The 18647-nt window shown below is 53.9% G+C and overlaps 1 protein-coding gene across 2 annotated transcripts in view; it reads right to left on the minus strand.

Annotated features, from left to right (window-relative positions):
• Positions 1–13863, minus strand: part of FRMD5 (FERM domain containing 5) — a 98721-nt gene extending 84858 nt beyond the window's left edge. Inside the window, exon 1 of one of the 2 annotated variants that reach the window (XM_054078093.1) lies at positions 13513–13863. In XM_054078093.1, coding sequence (XP_053934068.1) covers positions 13513–13614 — 102 coding nt within the window. In that variant the 5' untranslated portion in view covers positions 13615–13863. The remainder of the gene's footprint in view (positions 1–13512) is intronic. The other variant, XM_054078091.1, reaches the window with a different exon arrangement.
• Positions 13864–18647: the final 4784 nt, after the last annotated feature.

Below are 18647 nucleotides of genomic sequence, written 5' to 3' on the forward strand. Positions count from 1 at the left end.
TGGAATCACCTACCCCACGGGAGCAACCCTGCCTAGGGATTCAGGCAGAGATCACAGGTGTCCTCAAGACCTGGCGAGGGAAACAGCCCAGCTCTGCCTTCCTGGCAGCCACCAAAGTGCACAGAAAAATGGGTACACATCCAAGGAGGCCGAGACACAGGATGATCCCAGTCTGTGCCCAAGCAAAGGAGGATGCTCAGCTGGACACTCAACACGGCAAACATTCCAAATGTGCTGGCTCAGGTCTCTGGATTTGCCACTTTTGTCTGAGGAGATCCTTTTGAATATCCTGCTGCTCCTCTTGCCTGGGACACACCTCACCCGGGGGACAAAGCCAGGGTGCCACCCTGCCCTGCCTGGGGACGTGCACACGAGCTGGATGTGTTGGCAGCCGTGGTGGCCACCCCACCATCCACCACAGACCACGATGGGGCAGATGAGGCTGCAAGGGGCCTTAGGAATGTTCCTTCCCAGAAGAGAGAAAGCCCTAGTGCTCCATTCCCATGGGGACTGTCACGAGCACAAAAACCTCTCGTTGTGCTCCTCAGCCCCAGCTCGCAGCAGCCCGCGGTCGCCACGGACAACTGCAGGCAGGCAGAAATATTTCTGGGTCAAGAGAAAACCCAAGAGGTGAAATGCTTGGAGATTTCAGCCTCCAAGGGGGAAAAAAGGTAGAAGAAAGGGCAGATGCATGGGCAAAAAAACAGTGTTCCCTCCTGGAAGCAGCCAGCCTTCCCAGTCCTTAGCAAGAATTCCTTGTTGTCTTCCCCAGAGTATGGGAACAGGTAACGGTCTCACAGCACCTTCCCTCCTGCAGCTTCATGTGGTATTTATTCACGCACCCACAGCACTTGCCCATCCGTGCAGAGCACCGAGGCTTTCACCACCCTGATGCAGCTCAGAAGGGTGGCTCTCCTGCTCCCGAGCCTCAGCCTTCAGCAGGCAGAGGGCACCACGTAACACACTCCATGGAGGTAGACCCATGCTATGGACACAACAAAACAGCCTCCCAGTGCCTCATCCCACAGGATGCTGGAGGCGAGATGAATTCCAGTCCCATCAGCCACTCCTGGTCACCTCCATCTCCACCAGCACCCAAACCACGTCCTCCTGTCCCTCGGGAGGTCCTCTGCTTCTCCTCAGAGCCTCACAGGAGCTTTGTAACATAACCAAGCACCCAGAGGGGAGGCCACCAATGGAGACGGAGGTGCGGGTCTGCCACGTGCACCGGCCACCCTGTCCCTCCCAGTGCCGCTCCCACCAGCTGAAGTGGCTTCAGGAGAGGTTTCATTCCAGGCAGACATCCAGCTGTGCTCTTCTCCTCCACCTCAGACCAGCCCAGCAGACAGATCCCAAGGTCAAAGCTGTTCAGCAGGCAGCATCCTCTGTGCATTCCAAGTTGCGCAGTGTGGCACAGCGATGTCCACATGGGGCTGCCTGCCTGCGCACGCAAAACCAAGGGAGGAGGGAAGATGGAAAGAGGACAGAGGGAGGATGGAGAAGTGCTGCCTTGCAGCTGTGCAGACAAATTGCCCAGCTGAAGAGATGATCCATCCCACTGGGGGTTGATAGCTTCAAAGGAACCTCAAACCCTCCCAGCCATGCCAAGAGCTGCTCAGCTCCCCCAAACCTGGCTGCTGCGATGGGACAGCCCCCGAGGCCCCTGTGCCTGCAGTCGCAGCGACAGGTCCTCCAGCACCCTTTGCAGGGAAAGGTGCTTCAGGAACGCAGTGGGTGATGGGGTGAGTGAGTCACTGGAGAAACATCTGAAACATCTTTGTCTCCTCTGGCTGCTTCCCTTCCCCGCGAGCAATGCGGAGCCGGGGCAGCGCAGGGGTGGCTGGGAATGCAAGGAGAGGACAAGCTCCGCAGCCCAAACCCTCCTTGCCCAGCAAGCTCCAGCACACATCCTGCATCCCAATCCCCTCTGCTGCAAGAGCAGTCAGCCACCTTTGTAAGTCCTGTGCGAAGCCCCTCCTCGCACTAAAAAACCTCTCTGGGAACAGATTTTATGATTCCCTTCTAAATCTCAGCTATGAAAATACATGTGCAATGCATGGCTACCTGCAGCGGCCTCCTACCAGCTGGACTGTAACGCGCTCTTGAGTCTCTCCGCAAGCAATGAGAGATACAAGAGCAGCGCAGGATGATGTCAAATATGCTTAAAACATGTATGGATTACAACGCCATAAATATTTTAAGGGCTTGAACGCATCTGTTGCTAACCCTTCCCCGAGCTCCACGATCCCTCGCAGCCCTTCCCTCGGCAGCGGATGCAAGCCAGGCGAAAGCATCGTATCTCACCCTGATGTTCTCACCGTGTCTGACACGCTAAATAAAAGCCAGAATAATTGCAGCACTTACGGAAGAATCAAGTGCATTCAAAAGTCTCTTTTGGCTTCCGTAGTTTATCAGATGATTTTATTTTCCCCAACACAGCCCAACAGACAGCACGCCAGAAGCACTCACCCTTTTTGTGTTTGCTCGCTATTTCACGCCAGCTTGCTCACTTGGAAGAACACAACAGCAAACCGGCACCGTATTTCTCGGGCACGGCCACTGAAGTTTCAGCACAACATCCCCAATGTGGCGGCGGGGCAGTGGGGACCAGGGCATCTCCCAAGTGATGGCAGGGTCCCCTGCTCAGCCCCGTTCCTCGTTCCCATGGCAATCCCCACCCCGCCAGATGCACCTCAACGCCGACTCCCTCTCTCTCCAGAGAGATCCGTGGAACAAAGCAAAATCCAACAATCAGGCAGCGTCTGTGGGGGTCACCATGCAGTCACTCCTTTGAGGCAGATTTACGGGTTCCCGAGCCCCACACAGAAGCCAACGCTGAGATCGTTCTCAGCTGGTTTTCGCTCTTATCCCCGTCTCGTGGAAACTGCACAGTGTAAAAGTGCAGCCCAGCTCAACTCACCTCCCACTTATCCTGCAGGCACCACGACCACCGAGCCACTGCCAACACCCCTGCCGAGCCCCCGGAGCTGGCGCCGAGGCCGTGGCTGCTGAAGATGGCATTTCTCCACATGGGTGAGGAATAGGCAGACAAACGAATGGAGGGAACAGGAAACCTTACGTTAAGAGGGCTGGCCAGAAGAACAGCCCATTTTTTCCTGGAGTTCCAGCAATGATTCTGGCTCAGCGAGGGCAACACCAGCACCCTTGCACTTGGGGAGGCTCTTCAGACACTGCACCTGAGCACCGGGAAGAGCGGCTCTTTTTCTAGACCTGGGAGATGACATTCGCATCCATCCTGAGGAATCTGAGTTCTGACTCAGAATTTAAGTCGGGGAGAGCTGGATGAGCTGTAACAGAAAAAGTTCATGGAAGGAGGATGGTGGCCTGGCAGAAACAGCTGTGTCCTCTCAGCCCAGGCATTTAAAATCTGCCCCGGTCTCAGGCAACCACTTAACCTGCCAGTGACACAAAGGACACTGACCATGGCTGCAGAAGACCAGGGCCACCAGCCGCCACCCAGCAGCCTCCCACTTTCCAGCACACCCCCCCTCTCCAGACTCTCCTGGTGCTTCATCGAAGCCCCTGCCAGGGGCCAATCCCCACTGCCAGCTCCCAGCACCGGTGTTCCCAGCCGCCCTGTGCCTGGGATGGGCACCGGTTAAGCTGGGATGCTGGAACTCCTGGTTGCTGCGGGCAGCTGGCCCAGGCGCCTGTCCCTGCTCTGTGCCTTCCGAACCCAGGAGCTACAAAGGCTCATTGGGAAGCAATAACACAGCAGATTAGTCTCGGAGAATACATCTTCTCCTGCTTCACTTCCAGGGGTGAATGGAGAGCCAGAGGGATTTGGAAATCTCTGTCTTGAGTGCACGAGGTTCAATCGCTTACGTTCTCCGTTACTAATGCACTCCCTCGGCAAAACCTGCATCCGCTCAGCGATGCAGGAGCCGTAATTGAGTTGCAGCTCAGCCGTGATGAGCCTTCCCGCGGTGAGGCTCCCGGGGGACAAGCCCTGCCCCGGGATGGAGCATGGAGATATCCCTCTGCTCGTCCCTGCGTTGTCACTGATGCCAGCAGTGCTTCTCCTGCCTCGCTCTGGCTCCAGCCTCGCTTCCTCCTCACCGCTGCACTGCCCATTGCGCTCACAGCTCCTCTCCTCTGCTTCCAACAGCCCCGGGAGCTCCTGGGCTCGTGATCCCAAAGACGTTCTGTTCTCATTATACATTGCCTTTGGAAAGCCATTGTTTCCAAGGCAGAAATGTTCATCAGCACGCTCTACAGTGCAATGCTAATGAGAATTAAATTGATTCATGAAAAGTACCTGTTCAGCAGGTTTCTTGTCTGTTTTTCAACCATAACTGTACTGGATTCTGGTCTTTTTTTCCAGTCCCAATACACTGTCCACCCTATGAGTTCAGTATATGGATAGTATATGTAGTTACAATCACTATAGTTATGAATAGTACATATAGTTACAATCACTATAAATGACCTAATCCATACATTCCTAAAATCTCTCTGGCTCAAGGATGGCTTCATCAATTTTTGCAATTTTTTTATTAAAGAAAAATACCACCTAGGCAGCCAGATGGAGATTTCCTTTGGGACCCCAGCCTATGTGCCAGGCTAAACGCCAATACCATCCGCAACAGCCCTGCTATAAACCCTGAAAAACAGAAAGACCTCACCGATACGACAGCTACACCCCTAAAATTACAGTCCTGGGTAACAAGCATCGTGCAGCCAAAACATTCTATTTCAAGCGGCAGCATGGATCACATTTGGACAAACCACGTGAACTAGCTGGGCTCTCTGTGTCTTACAAAGCATAATGTAAGTGCTTTTGTTAGTGGTCAGTTACAGGAATGACCCTCTGTCTGGTCAGACGTCATTACCTGGCAGCACTGACTGCCCCATTCCACTCCTTCCTGCAGCATCCCAGCATCACAAAGCAGGCTCGGGTTTTTCTCCATCCCCAGGAGTCCAACGCTTAAATCTTTACTGCCAGGAATGGAAGATTAAAATACGTGTGGACCTTGAATTTCCAATGAGATGCTCAATGCAGAAAACTGGCTCCCCTGGGGAAACAAGACGAGTCTCAGTCCACGCTCAGCTCCAATGGGACCACAACACAGCCGGGAGCACAGGGAGGCTCCCAGCTCAGAATCCTCATGAAAAGATGTTAAAAATATTATGGTAAAACTCTGAGGGCGCAGCCGGCCGGTGGCTCTGAGCCCTGTGGCCCATGTGCTTCTGCAGGAAGGATTCTTTAACCTTTGAATCTTCACATTAAGCCAGGCAAGATTCCCAGTCCATCCCCTTGCCTGCAGAAGAGCAGTTTCCATTTACACCATCGCTGCAGCTTTCCTTTACACAAACATCACTACGGCTTTCCTGGTCAGCACCAAAGACTGAACAACTTGGGAGAACAGACCCCTGGTTTCCATAAGGAGAACAGGGATCACCCAGGAAAGGAAGGACAAAGGGGATGCTGGGAGCAGCTAAAAGATCCCAAGGGTCCACTCCGCAAACTGATTTTGTTAAAATGGCATCTCTTTGCTCCATAGCGCAGCTCCTGATGTGCGTCTGGAGAGAGAGAGCAGGGACCACACTGAGGAAAATCAGATTTTACTGTATTTTACCCTCGCTGCGGATAAGGAGCCAGGGGACGCACGATGGCATCTTGCATTGTATGTGTGCATAGAATAGACCAGATTCCTCACGGTATTTCAGCTGCTGAGTCACTTTTGCAAGTGAAGACAATGGTTATCAGTGAAGGTAACCTACCCAGCCGCTAATTGCCAAAGTGTAATTAAGGTCAAAGTAAGCTCTGCATCTTTAAAACGATAATGCAGCTGTGCTTAGGGTGGATTTTACCATAGGGTTTGGGTTTTCCCACTGGCAAACTCCCACCTCACACGGCACAGGACAAAGATACCCACATACCACCCTTGAACACGCACCATTTGAAACTATAACGACCCCAGGACCACAGCAGAGCCCTGCGCAAAATCAGGGGCAGCTCCGGTGCGGCTGTGCAGAGGTGGAAGCTCAACCAAATGCTTCAAGTGTAAATTCCTTTCTGTCATGACAGAAGACAGAAGGTTCTTTATCAGGGAGTGCAGGGGTAGGACAAGAGGGAATGGTTTTCAGCTGAAAAAGGGGAGGTTGAGATGAGATCTTGGGCAGAAATGTTTTGCTGTGAGGGAGGGGAGGCCCTGGCCCAGGTTGCCCAGAGCAGTGGTGGCTGCCCCATCCCTGGAGGGGTTCCAGGCCAGGTTGGATGGGGCTTGGAGCAACTGGATCCAGTGGGAGGTGTCCCTGCCCATGGCAAGGAGTGGGACGGGATGGGCTTTGAGGTCCCTTCCAGCCCAAACCATTCTATGAAAGCGGTGGGTTTGCCTTTCTCCTCAGCTCTGGCAGCAGCCGGCAGAGCTCTGCTGCACCGTGAGAAAGCACAAGGAAAAATATCTCCTGGGGTGACGCAGGTGTCACATAAAAGTGAGTAGATTTTAGGAAGTCACCAGGAGCCACAGCAGCTGCAACTTCGTTGGGGATACAAGGGGGGGATCCACAAGAGGTGGCTGATGAAGGAAAAATTGTTATTATTTTCCTGAGTTCTGAAGCTTCTAAGAGGCCAATAGGAACAACAGGCAAACCCAAATAACCACAGATCCTGCCACAAGAGGGGATTTAGATCCATCCTTTCAAACTGTCCCTCAGCCCTGGCAGGACAAGCTCAGGCACACGTGTACGCACATGGCACATCACAACCTGCTCCCCGTCTCCTTGCCATGCAGGAGCCGTGGTCCCCACAGACAATTGCTGTGGATTCATCAGCCTCCCGGGCAATTCCGGATCATCCATATGGAATTGCTCTCACAGCGCTGCAATAATTTACTCTGGGGAAAAAATCAAAGAAAAGAATTTGACCCAAAACCTCCTTATCTGCAGAAGGGACTCCAAAGCCTTCTGTAAGCAAACAATAATTGTTTTCTCTGACCACAAGCAAGAGGCTGATGACAGAAGAACCACTCTGTTCTCTCTGCAACCGCACCACCGCCTGACCCCCACGCTAATGAGGGATTGTCTATTCTTGACTAAATTGAAAGCAAGTAAAACACAGCATTTCTCGCACGGCAAATCCCTGCTTGTTCCCAGTTTTCTCCAGCAACGTCCTGACCCTTCAAACAAGTGACAGTCATGCCGTGCTGCCTCTGAGCCTGGACACCAGGAAGGCGGTGGTTTCGGAGGGGTTGCTCTCGGATGTCCCTCACTTGGATGTCCTAGCCTGTGGAAGGCAGAGGGAGCACTCCGTTCCAGTGGGAGCACATGCATGCTCTGCTCTGCTTATTAGGATTCCCACCAGTCCTGCACAAGCCGTGCTCGCCACAGGGTACGGAACATTCCTACAAGTCCCCCAAAAGGTTCAAGTGTTGAGCAGCAAAATTAGGGCGGATTTTACCATAGGGTTTGGGGTTTCCCCTGGCCAAATCCTACTTTGCATAGCATGAGGCAAAGATACACACACAGCACCCTCAAACACGCAGGACCAAGTGCCTATCGGCTACTGAGCAGCTACCTCCAAGACAACAGGTACTCATTCCATTGTCCACGGGCACTGAATTCCACTCAATGCTGTGCAAGCAGAGGCCATTCCCTGCGCTCCCATCCACGCTTGGGAATCTCCCTTCATATGCGATGCTACACGCCGTGGAGAGGGCACCCACCTCTACGCGAGCTGTGGAGGAGCTTCCACAAACTGATGGCAGCTCAAGCAGGATGTTGCCCACTACTTTGATGACATCTCAGTGAGGAAGTTTGCCCATCTTCATACCTGGCTTTCAGGAGAAACCATTCTGCAAGGTTTCAGCTAGAAGAGAGACCTATTGTGCGTAGCAAGTGAGGGGAACCACAGACACCGCTTGTACCTCTAGTCTAGGACAGGGCAAACTGAAGCATCACACATATTTCCATGGAAGGAGATGACTTTGCCTGAAACGTGGCCACAGATGTCACTCCCACAGACACGATCCCTTTGAGCTCCTGTAGAGTGAGTCAAAAATTAAAAATAAGTGGGCTGCTCAAGGCACTTTCAGCATTCCCCAGACACCTTAAAAAAAGCCTCCTACCCTGCAATACCTAATTTTTACATGACGGAGGCAGAAAATGTTTCCTTTCATGATGCCGTTGTACATATCTTCCTACAATGGCATCACCATGTGCGAGTGTGTGCACGTATATGTTTGTCCTCAACACGTGATATGGAAAAGTGATAAGCAAAGTAGTTCTTTCAGCAAACTGGCTTTTAAGAGGGCAATGGCTGGCAGCTTCACAGCAGCTAACACCGAGGAGTCAACAGAAAATAGACGTTTCAGCTGGTGAAGAAAGAGCAGCACCAGAAATATTTCCAATGAGTCTCCATAACAACTCGCATTCCTGCCTCCCATTCGAATGCCGGTAAAGATGTCACTGGTTTCTCAGTGGCCATTCAGTGGATGTTTGCCTGTCTTTTATATCCTTTGTATTTAAAATTACACATTTGGAAATGGATTTGAAAGGGAAAAGGAAATGAAACACGAGAAACTCGCAGCTTTGACTCTTACTTTGTCTTCAAACTTCACCGTGCATTCCAGGTGGGTTTTGTCCAAGCCCACAGCCCATAGGTAAAGGTTTGAGGAGGGGAGGAAGGATGCTGCCCCGGCGAGCAGCTCTGCTGAGATTTAACCCAGCGAGAATGATAGATTTCTGACACAAATATGATTCCAATGCGATAAAATAAAAGCATTTCCTTTGAACAGCGCAACAGCAAATGCGTCAAAGAAACCTGTCGGCATTCTATCCTACAGGAATGCTGGGGAGGGGCTCTGGATCAGGGAGTGCAGGGATAGGATGAAGGGAAAGGTTTTGAGCTGAAAGAGAGGAGATTGAGATGAGACCTTAGGGAGAAATGTTTTCCTGTGAGGGTGGGGAGGCCCTGGCTCAGGTTGCCCAGAGCAGTGGTGGCTGCGCCATCCCTGGAGGAGTTCAAGGCCAGGTTGGATGGGGCTTGGAGCCCCTGATCCAATGGGAGGTGTCCCCACCTATGGCAGGGGGTGGGACTGGATGGGTTTTGAGCTCCCTTCCAACCCAAACCATCCCTTGATTGCTTTCACTATCACTGGGACCTGCCGGCTGGGAGGTGTGCGATCGTGCCGCTGCTGCAGCCCAGAGACTTTGCCAAGAGCCAGGACCTCTCCTGGCTACTACAACACCCTGGTGGTGCTGTGGTGGCTTTGCTGGAGCCTTGCTGGGCTGGACCATGAGACCAAGGGATGCTGAGAGCGCCTGACCCGCCACGTCGACCCACAGCCTCCAACCCAACACCCGTCTTACTCCATGTCTCCGACAACAGGTTTGGCACCAGCCCCTGTTGCTGCACCCCAGGTTCAGGCTGTGGTGGAGAAGAGAAGGTCTGGGAACAGATATAAACTTTTCAGCACGAAGCTTTGTGGATTCCGAAGCTCTCGGCAGCAGGGAGTGACCTGTGGTGCAGAACACATCACCTGCGCCAAGAACTTCAGAGAAGAACCCCACCGCGTAAGCAGCACTCTGCTAACCTATTTCCCAACAAAAGCAATTGGAAACTCTCAGAAGATAAAAAGATAATGAACAAATAACCTTCAGAGCAGCCAGCGCTGCAGAAAGCCAAGGTTCCCTTCGTGTTGACTGCCTGTTATTAATGATCCTGTCAGGTCTCCTAATGAACTTTATGCTTCTGTGGGAAACGCAGTGTTTGTCCAAGAGCTCAGTCAAGAGCTCATTTTCATCTGTTTCCAAGTTCTTACATTCTGAATCTAAGAAACTCTATTTTTACGCTTATTTTCTCATAAATAAAATAAAGCGTCTCCACGTTCTCTCAGTTCCACTGAGGTCTGAAACAAAACGCCACTGTCTGGGCAGGAAAATGCTTGATGCATCGAGCAATGGCAAAGCATTAATTATTTCAAGCCCTTTACACCACCGCTGACACCACAGGGAAGAATTTAAAGCATCTCCTCGGACAAGCAGCTCAGTCAGAGCGAAACCGCAGCTCAAGAGCACGGCTTCGGTTGTTCAGAGCTTGCTTTATCCCAGCAGCGGCTGCCAGGCTGCCTCGCTGGCAAACCACGCCGCATTCGTGTTTGGAGAGACAGAGCTCAAGGTGGTAAATAGAAATTAAATAGACCAGGCTAGCGGACCTGGCCATGGAGATGAACTAACAGCCCTCGGGAATGGCTGCACCTCCCTGCCAGCCACGTCGCTCCCTGGGGACGCGTCCCAGGCAGTGACACCCACAGGCACAGGGTCCTCAGCACGAGCGACCAGCCGTCAGGAGGTGCTGGGCGACCGGCAGGCACAGACCGGCCCCCGGATCCAGCAGAGACAGACACCGGGACAGCATCCTCCACAAACTGGCAAACAACTGGAAGAGACAAGAGAAACTCCAACAATAAAACCACTTACAGAGGTGCTGCCTGCCTGCCCTGCTCCCTCTGCCTGCAGCAGGTCCGTCCCCCAGCACCCTCCGAGGGACCACAAGCTCTCCCGGCTCCTCCACCTGTTGGGAAGGAAAACCAGGGCAAAGAGAGGAAGGATTTATCCAAGCTCAGACAACAAACTGTTCCTTCAACACAGGAATATTACTAAAGTAAAGCTGGGAGAACCAAATGGAAGAGGCTTTATTTAGAAAGAGAATATTCAGGTATCATCTAGCAGCTCCAAACCCCCTCTCTCACCTTTCTCAAGCACAGCCTGAGCTTAATTTTGTCGACAGGTTTAACCAGTGCCATTATCGGAAACGTATAAAAGACCTCTTAGAATCAGCTCTCCTTCCGAGGAGCGCTCCTTCCTTTTCCTTCCAGCGACAGGGATGCCAGACAACTGTCAGATGGGACGGGGAGGGTCTAACGCCCACCCACATCCCCCTACACAACTGAGGTGAGCGGCACAAACCCACAGGCACAGCAGCAAAACCCCATGTTGCAAACTTCCAGCGAGCAGCGTTGCTCCCGAGACGTGCTCCGCGATGAAGAGCGCTGCAAGGGGAAATGATGCTTCAGATGGTTTCTCCATATTTAATCAAAAAATAGAATTACATCAATTAGAAACGACAGGCGCAGGAACAGCCTGGGTGAGGGAACACCGCGGATCTCGGCAGGACGTGAAATATCTGCGCTTGCGAGGGAATGACCTTCAAAACTCATTCACCACTCGCAGCCGTATGGTGACGGTTTCTCACTTGCGAAGCATTATACATTCCTACTATGTACGCCTTAATTTTGCACCAACTATAAATACTTGGTTTATAAGGCAGCACGAAAGCAATAGAAAGCAAATATTTAAGTGGGGTAACCTTGATTGCGAGGGCAATACGAGCCGATTCCTTACACCTTAGGCCACGCATACTAAACACCAGGATTCACTATTTACTATGCTGCACAGAAAGTGAGCCACTGAAATACGTGATCAAGTAGTATTTGCTGTTAAAAACCAGACAGACAGGCACGCACAATGACGACACCTCATTAAATTATCCTAAGGACAGAAAATCCCAATTTATCTAACCTGCATTGCCTACACTTTCTCTCCAAAACTACAGTTTTCCATTTAATTTGTATTAAAAGCAGCCTCTGAAGAGACGAATTAGTTGTGCTTATGCAAAATCAACTGGGTTGCTGTTCCAGTTGTTTACTGGGTCACACTTTCCAGTCCAGGTGGGGGAGGCGAGGGGAGAAGGAACAACATTAGCATTCTTCAGCTGTTATTTGCACAAAACCACAGTATTTGTCTACTTTAGACCATTTAAGCAGAACGGATGGTGCCTCCCACAGCCTGAAGCATCCCTCGGTACCTATTCCTTACCTCTTAAAGCACGGTTCTGCCTGTAAGTGCAAAGATGCTCCCTTCTCCTCAGAGCTGCAGGATAGGGAGAACTGGGGAGACACAGCAAGGGCTGGAAAGAGGGGAGTTGTCGCTATTTGCACATTGAGTCATCTTTACTCCAAACTCTGCCCTGAATTTTCCATCTCCTGTGGACTGGGCTGGAGCCAGCAGGCAGCAGCCGGAGCAACTGCAGGTGCCACAGGGCAGGTTTGGGGCGAGGTGGTGATAATGGTAGGGACGAGAGGTAAAAGCAGGGATGCTCCCGACAGCCCTCAATCCGTTATTTAACGAGTTGCATTGGGGACGGTTAGCAGGTTTGTCTACTTTACAGAAATCCAGCAGCCCCCTGCTAAAGCGGGCAGGGGGACACGGCCCCAGGTCCTGCTCCCGCTCCTGTTCCTGGTGCTCCCCCTGCTCCTGCCTCGGCACACGGGGGCAGATGCTCACCCCATCCCCGCCGCCCTGGACGCCGCTCTGCGTTATTACAAAGCTCAGTCGCTCGTTAGGGCAGCGCTGGGCGCTTGTAAGGGAGGGAGACGGGAGCACCCCGGGGTGCAGAGAGCTCCTCTCTGCCCCACAGCAACCTCTCTGCCGCGCAGGATCGCTCCCTGCCCTTCAGCATCCCCTCTTGTCCCGCCGCATCCCCTTCGCTCCTCAGCATCCCTCTCTACCCTGCGGCATCCCTTGCCCTGCATCCTCCTCCTCTTGCCCCGTAGCATCCCTCTCTGCCCCGCATCTTCCTACTCCACATCCCCTTCGCTCCGCAGCATTTTTCTCTGCCCTGCGGCATCCCCCCTTGCCCCGTTGCATGCCCTCTGCCCCGCAGCACCCCTCTCTGCCCCTCAGCATCCCTCCCTGCCCCACGGCATCCCCTCTGCTCCTCAGCATCCCCCCTTCCCTTCAGCACCCCCCCCCCCCCGCTCCTTAGCATCCCCCTTGCTCTGCAGCATCCCCTCTGCCCCGCAGCATCTCTCCTTCACCTCAGCATCCCTCTCTGTCCCTCAGCATCCCCTCTGCCCCACAGCATCCCTCTCTGCCCCTCAGCATCCGTTCTTCCGCACTGCATCCCCCTTGCCCCACAACATCCCCCCTGCCCCCTCAGCATCCTTCTATCCCCTCAGCATCCCTCTATCCCCTCAGCATCCTTCTTTCCTCTCAGCATCCCTCTATCCCTTCAGCATCCTTCTTTCCTCTCAGCATCCCTCTATCCCCTCAGCATCCCTCTCGCCCCTCAGCATCCCTCTATCCCTTCAGCATCCTTCTTTCCTCTCAGCATCCCTCTATCCCCTCAGCATCCTTCTTTCCTCTCAGCATCCCTCTATCCCTTCAGCATCCTTCTTTCCTCTCAGCATCCCTCTATCCCCTCAGCATCCCTCTCTCCCCTCAGCATCCCTCTCTCCCCTCAGCATCCCTCTCTCCTCTCAGCATCTCTCTATCCCCTCAGCATCCCCCTGCTCCACAGCATCCTCCTGCCCCGCCGGGTTCCGCGGCGACGCGTCTCCCCCGGGGCTGCCCCCTCGGCTGAGCGCGGCGGGGATCGGGGGGTGCCGCTCCCCGAGAGCGGGTGGGAGCGGAGATTCCGCCTCGGTCGGCGGGGCAGGACCGAGACCCCCCGCTCCCTTTGTGCGGGGCCCCGGGGGCTCGGCTGACCTGGATGGTGCAGGTGTACTCGCTGTCGTCCAGCAGCCGCACGGTGCAGTTGTACTCCCGGTCCAGGTTCCTGCTGCTCCCACTCATCCACCTGCTCAGCATCTTCCCGGGGCGCCGAGCGGCCGAGCCTCCGCTCACATCCCCGCTGCCGGCGCCGGGCGGTGCTGGGCGGTACTGGGGGATGCTGGGCGGTACTGGGCGATGCTGGGCGGTACTGGGCGATGCCGGGCGGCCCCCACCCCCTCCTCCCCGCACCCAGCCCGCGGGCAGGTCGGTGCGGATCGGTGCGGAGCGTCCGCTCACATCCCCGCTGCCGGCGCGGTGCTGGGCGGCGCTGGGAGGTGCTGGGCGGTACTGGGGGAGGCTGGGCGGTGCTGGGCGATACTGGGCGGGGCGGGGTGATGCCGTGCAGCCCCCTCCCCTGCGCCCAGCCCTGGCCCCGCTGCGGGCGGAGCGGTGGAGACTCCGCTCACATCCCCGTTCCGGCGCGGTGCTGAGCGGTGCGGGGCGGTACTGGGGGATGCTGGGCGGTACTGGGGGATGTTGGGCGGTACTGAGGGATGCTGGGCGGTACTGAGGGATGCTGGGCGGTGCTGGGCCGTTACTGGGTGTTGCTGGGGGGGAACTGGGTGATGCTGGGCCGTGCAGGATGATGTTGGGCCGTACAGGGGGATGGTGGGCGGTACTGGGCGATGCTGAGTGATGCTGGGCAGTAGTGAGTGCTCCTGGGCGATGCTGGGTGTTGCTGGGCAGTGTGGAGTGATGCTGGGCGATGCAGGGTGATGCTGGGCAGTACTGGGTGATGCTGGGGAGTACTGGGTGATGCTGGGCGATGCAGGGTGATGCTGGGCAGTACTGGGTGATGCTGGGGAGTACTGGGTGTTGCTGGGCAGTGCAGGATGATGCTAGGCTATACTGGGTAATGTGGAGTGACACTGTGCAGTACTGGGTGATGCTGGGCAGTACTGGGGGATGCTGGGCAGTACTGGGGGATGCTGGGCAGTGCAGGGTGATGCTGGGCAGTACTGGGGGATGCTGGGTGGACCATGGTGGGCAGCATGGATGGAGTGGCAGGAGGGTTGGAAGCGGTTGCGGGTCCAATCTTGGCATGGCGCCGGTGACCGGCTCCGCTGCAAACCAGTGCGGCACAGGAGCCCCTTGAGTTGCAGGGCTTGGCTGTGGATGCAGGGATGCAGAGGGACCCCCAGGCACTCCGTGAGGTGCAGGGCTTGGCTGTGGGTTCCTCACTGCAATTCCTGCCCACGAGCATGGAGGGGAAAATCATGGAATCATAGAATGCCAGGGTGGAAGGGACCTCAGCTTCTCTGGTCCAACCTGCTCAGGTGCTCTATAGTTTAACTGAGGTGGCCCAGCGCCCTGTCCAGCTGCCTTAAACATGTCCGTGTAGAGGAATCCACCCCTTCCCTGGGGAGATCATTCCAATGATTCAGTATTCTCATGGGGAAACATTTTCTTCTGGAATCCAATCAGAATCTCCCCAGCACCAACTCAGCCCCATTGCCCCTTGTCTTTTCCATGTGACTCCTCATAGTGAAAAGGCAGTCTCTGTCCTCTCAGCAGACACTTGTCATGCACTGGAACATGATAAGGTCTCCCCTAAGCCTTCTCCTCTAAAGGCTGAACAACCCCAGCTCTCCCAGCCTTAGTTCATAGGGTAGGTTTCCTCATCCTCTGATCACCTTAGCGGCCCTTCTCTTGGCCCTCTCCAGCCTGTGCAGGGGTGCAGGGCTCCCCAGGGACCCTGAAGCACCCTGTGATCTTCCGTTCTCCCTTTGAGAGCCACAGCCTTAGACTCCAATTGTGCAGCTAACTGGTCACCGTATTCTCCCTGCTCCAGCTTTGCTCATTCTCTGCCTTCCCAGCCAGGAAGACAGTTTACAAACCCACGTTCCTCGCCTTTCCCCAGGCAGCGCAAGCTCCCTTCCCACCAACCCTTTCAGACCTCTCCCAGCTGCAGTGCTGCACCTCTTTCTGCCTCACTCTTCTCCGCTCCGCTCAAAACGAGAACTGCTCCAAGGCACTGGTGGCTCTCCCAGCTTCCATATCCCTAACAGAATCACAGAATCACAGAATCACAAGGTTGGAAAGGACCCATTGGATCATCGAGTCCAACCATTCCTAACACTCCCTAAACCATGTCCCTCAGCACTTCATCCACCCGTTCCTTAAACACCTCCAGGGAAGGCGACTCGACCACCTAACCCCTCATTCTCACTGCGGGGAACACACGTGCCGGTGTGCGGGGCTGGGATCCTGGTGCCGTGCAGTTCAGGGGTTATTCCCATGATGGATGGCAGGAGATGAGCCTTTCCCAGTGCCTGCCTCCCTGTCCCAACCAGGCTCGGGGTGTTGGGTCTGCACAGCAGGCAGCTCTGCACTTGGAGGGACCACAGCAGAGGGCCAGGCTCAGCTACCTTTGTAGCCAAGAGGCACTTAATCTAAATTATTTAATTAAATAAATTAATTTCATTAATTAACACGTCCAGAGGAGGCCATGAAGATGATGAGGGCTGCTTCCAGTACAGAAAGGGGCTTCAGGAAAGCTGGGGAAGCGCTCTCCATCAGGGAGTGCAGGAATAGGATGAGGGGAATGGTTTTAAGCTGAAAAGGGGGAAATTGAGATGAGATCTTAGGAAGAAATGTTTTGCTGTGAGGGAGGGGAGGCCCTGGCCCAGGTTGCCCAGAGCAGCGGTGGCTGCCCCATCCCTGGAGGGGTTCAAGGCCAGGTTGGATGGGGCTTGGAGCCCCTGATCCATGGGAGGTGTCCCTGCCCATGGCAGGGGGTGGGAATGGATGGGCTTTGAGGTCCATTCCAACCCAAACCATTCCAGGGTTCTATGAAATGTCCAATTAATACCCGAGTGGATTAATGTATATAACCGAGGGAGACGTGGCAGTGATGCTGCAGCAGGGATACACAAACAATGGGCAACATCTTGCCAATGACGTTATTCTGCTGGCAAAAATGACGGCACACTCAGAGGCTTGGCCTGTGTGAGAGGCCTATCGCGAGACTGAGCTTTGCAGCTCCCTGGGAAGATGATTGTGCCCAGCATGTTGCTCAGAGGCGTGATGCAGAGCCGGGAACAACAAAGGCGCTTTTCACAAGCGGGACTCACTCCTGGACCATCTGGGCACTTCTACAAAGATGCCTGTATTCACTAAAGGAGCTGCTCCTTTGCCATGTATCCCACTCTGCATAAATTGTTCATCTGCTTCAGAGCTCCCCTTCTGAACCAGCTGAACTGTTAATGAAGAATGAGATCCTCAGCGTTAGCAGGTGCTGCTTTCATCAAGAACAGAAGCTTCTGAGCCAGCTGAGCGGCTTAATGAAGAGAGCATTCATGCCACTGCAGCCCTGGCTTTGTCAGGGAGCTGCTCGCTCCCACCACGGCTCAGCCGTTGACTTTGTTCATCGACCGAGTGAAGAGCTTCCATTTATCAACAGAGAAAGTGCCCCTGGCTGAGGAAACGCAGGAGCCCCTGGACTCAGTTCCTGCCCTTCCTCTGCAGCCGCAGAACAGGGAGCGCTGCTGGAGCCATATCTTGGAGGGCAGTTCCATGCCCCTCTCTCAAACTACCTGAAAAGGTTTCCATCGGGCATATCTAAGGCTGGGAGATGTCTTCATATAAATGCTCTATTTTCCCCAGCTTTGATTGACAAGAATACAGTTTTGACGAGTAATATCTTTTTACTTTCTGTTTAATAATTAACACAGTAAATCCTACAAATTACCCGTATTTGGATTCTCTGATACTTGCAGTTTTGAGCTTAAAAGTAAAAAATGCAGCTTTCCAAATGTATATTTAAAGTGAATTCTTAGATGTGTTTTCACTAAGACATTGTGCCTTAAGCCTCTGGTAGGATGGAGCGTGGGTGTTTGCTGCTCTGGAGAGCAGAACCCTCTGCACAAGGGCAGCACAGACCCTCATCGCTTGCATTAAAACATTGCAAAGCATCCAGTGTTTGCAGAGCGGTGCATGAGAACCGTGCTGAGGTGCAGTCAGGGCACTCTGCCTCTTGCTGCAGGGCACAGGCTGAGCTCAGGTGGGTTTGTGCCAAGGACCAAGGCTGCACCCACAGCCCCGTCCCATCGCACCCACAGCCCCGTCCCATCATACTCAAAGCCTCATCCCATTGCACCCACAGCCCCATGCCATTACACCCACAATCCCATCCCATTGCAGCATGTCTGGCAGGACTGGGTTGCCTGGTGACATTGCCATACAACCTGGGTTGTAGAAGTATTTCTGTGGCTCTTGCATGAAACAGGGCTGGAGATTCCTTCTTTCCATTTGTCACATGTCTTCACAGCCTTGGTGGGTGGAGGACGGCTGCTCCTGCAGCCCCGCGTGCTGCTGGAGGCGACGGCTCCACAGATAAATGCGGAATGACAACACCGTGCCCTGGTGCACTTCCAGCCTGCGGGTCTCATCCTGCCATCCGCAGCCAGGCTGAGACGCGGTGCGATTTTCTGGTGCGATGCCGACAGGCTATCTGCACGTGATGGTGCTATCCCACCAACCTGCAGGAGAATCAAATGCTCAGTATTTTTCCAAAGGAAGGAGGAATGGGTGAAGCTCCATAATTGAAGCACCACCGCACAGATTTGACACCCTTTAAGCCAGCGCTGGCCAAGGGAAGCGAGGGGAGGAAGCTCGTCAGCCTCTGATGTCTTGCTAAAACAACCAGTTCTTGGGCACCACAAATGCATTTGTGCCATGAGTGATCCAGGCATTGCTTTTCCAAACTTGCTTTTATTTTTCTCTTAAATATGCTTTAAATTACTGTCTTCAAATATTTCTAGTAGACCTCTGTTGTCTGAAGAAAATGGATTCCCAGGCTGCTTCTACATCTACAAATTCAACAGCCTGGGTGGAATATTTACTTCTTATTATCTTCATTTTATGCACAGATTTGTTGGCAATTGGAATTGCAAGAGAAGTGCACAGACGATGCGTGAAGCCGCAGCCGTGACCTCGGGCTGTCGGCAGGGAGGGGATAATCCCTCGCCTTTCTGAGCCTTGTGCATCAACTGCACATTTTGGGTGGGAAGAGAGCAAGGGTTGGCGCTGGCTGTTCGGGGCCCACGTGGAGAGGCAGCAAACACTTG

Source organism: Cuculus canorus, chromosome 12, assembly GCF_017976375.1.
Source record: "Cuculus canorus isolate bCucCan1 chromosome 12, bCucCan1.pri, whole genome shotgun sequence".
In the NCBI taxonomy this organism is placed as follows: Eukaryota; Metazoa; Chordata; class Aves; order Cuculiformes; family Cuculidae; genus Cuculus; species Cuculus canorus.